Source organism: Propithecus coquereli, unplaced genomic scaffold (genome assembly GCF_000956105.1).
Source record: "Propithecus coquereli isolate 6110/MARCELLA unplaced genomic scaffold, Pcoq_1.0 Scaffold6, whole genome shotgun sequence".
Taxonomy (NCBI): domain Eukaryota; kingdom Metazoa; phylum Chordata; class Mammalia; order Primates; family Indriidae; genus Propithecus; species Propithecus coquereli.
The window spans coordinates 2,141,661-2,142,196 of NW_012151951.1; the positions used below are offsets into that span (position 1 = coordinate 2,141,661).

At 29.5% G+C, this 536-nt stretch overlaps 1 protein-coding gene across 1 annotated transcript in view; it reads left to right on the forward strand.

Moving 5' to 3' along the window:
- The window catches only part of DYNC2H1 (dynein, cytoplasmic 2, heavy chain 1), a 522,114-nt gene that overhangs the window by 189,446 nt on the left and 332,132 nt on the right, over window positions 1-536 (forward strand). Inside the window, exon 47 of the mRNA XM_012659112.1 lies at window positions 340-463. Within this exon, the coding sequence (XP_012514566.1) occupies window positions 340-463 (124 nt within the window). The remainder of the gene's footprint in view (window positions 1-339; window positions 464-536) is intronic.

The following is a 536-nucleotide window of genomic DNA, read 5'->3' on the forward strand; positions in this document are numbered from 1 at the left end:
TGAGAAATCAAATGACAATGTTTTGAGGGAGTTAATTTCTCAAATGTCCAACTTGTTCTTAAAACATAATCTTACACTTGCTTTTCATTGATAGAAAAAACACAGATTTTTTTTTGTTAAAACCAGCGATTTTTGTGAATAGTCCATATTCCAGTTAGATGTAATCTTCATTCAAGTACTTAGAAAAATAATCGCAAATAATTTGAATTATTAACATGCATATTAAAGTTTTAAATATTCATATTATTGCTATTACTGTCTTAACTCATTATTTATAAGGACCTTTGTAAATAGTGAGATAACAATGGAATTAATATGAATTCTTTTTTATTCTCTTAGGATAGTCACTTTATCACAGCTCTTGAATTGGCAGTACGTTTTGGGAAAACCCTTATCATACAAGAGATGGATGGTGTAGAACCTGTTCTTTATCCATTGTTGAGACGAGATCTGGTTGCACAAGGTAAATATTTGACACTTTCCAGAAAGAAACTTATTTAAATTTTCTGAAAACAGGTACATGCTTCCAAGAGTTC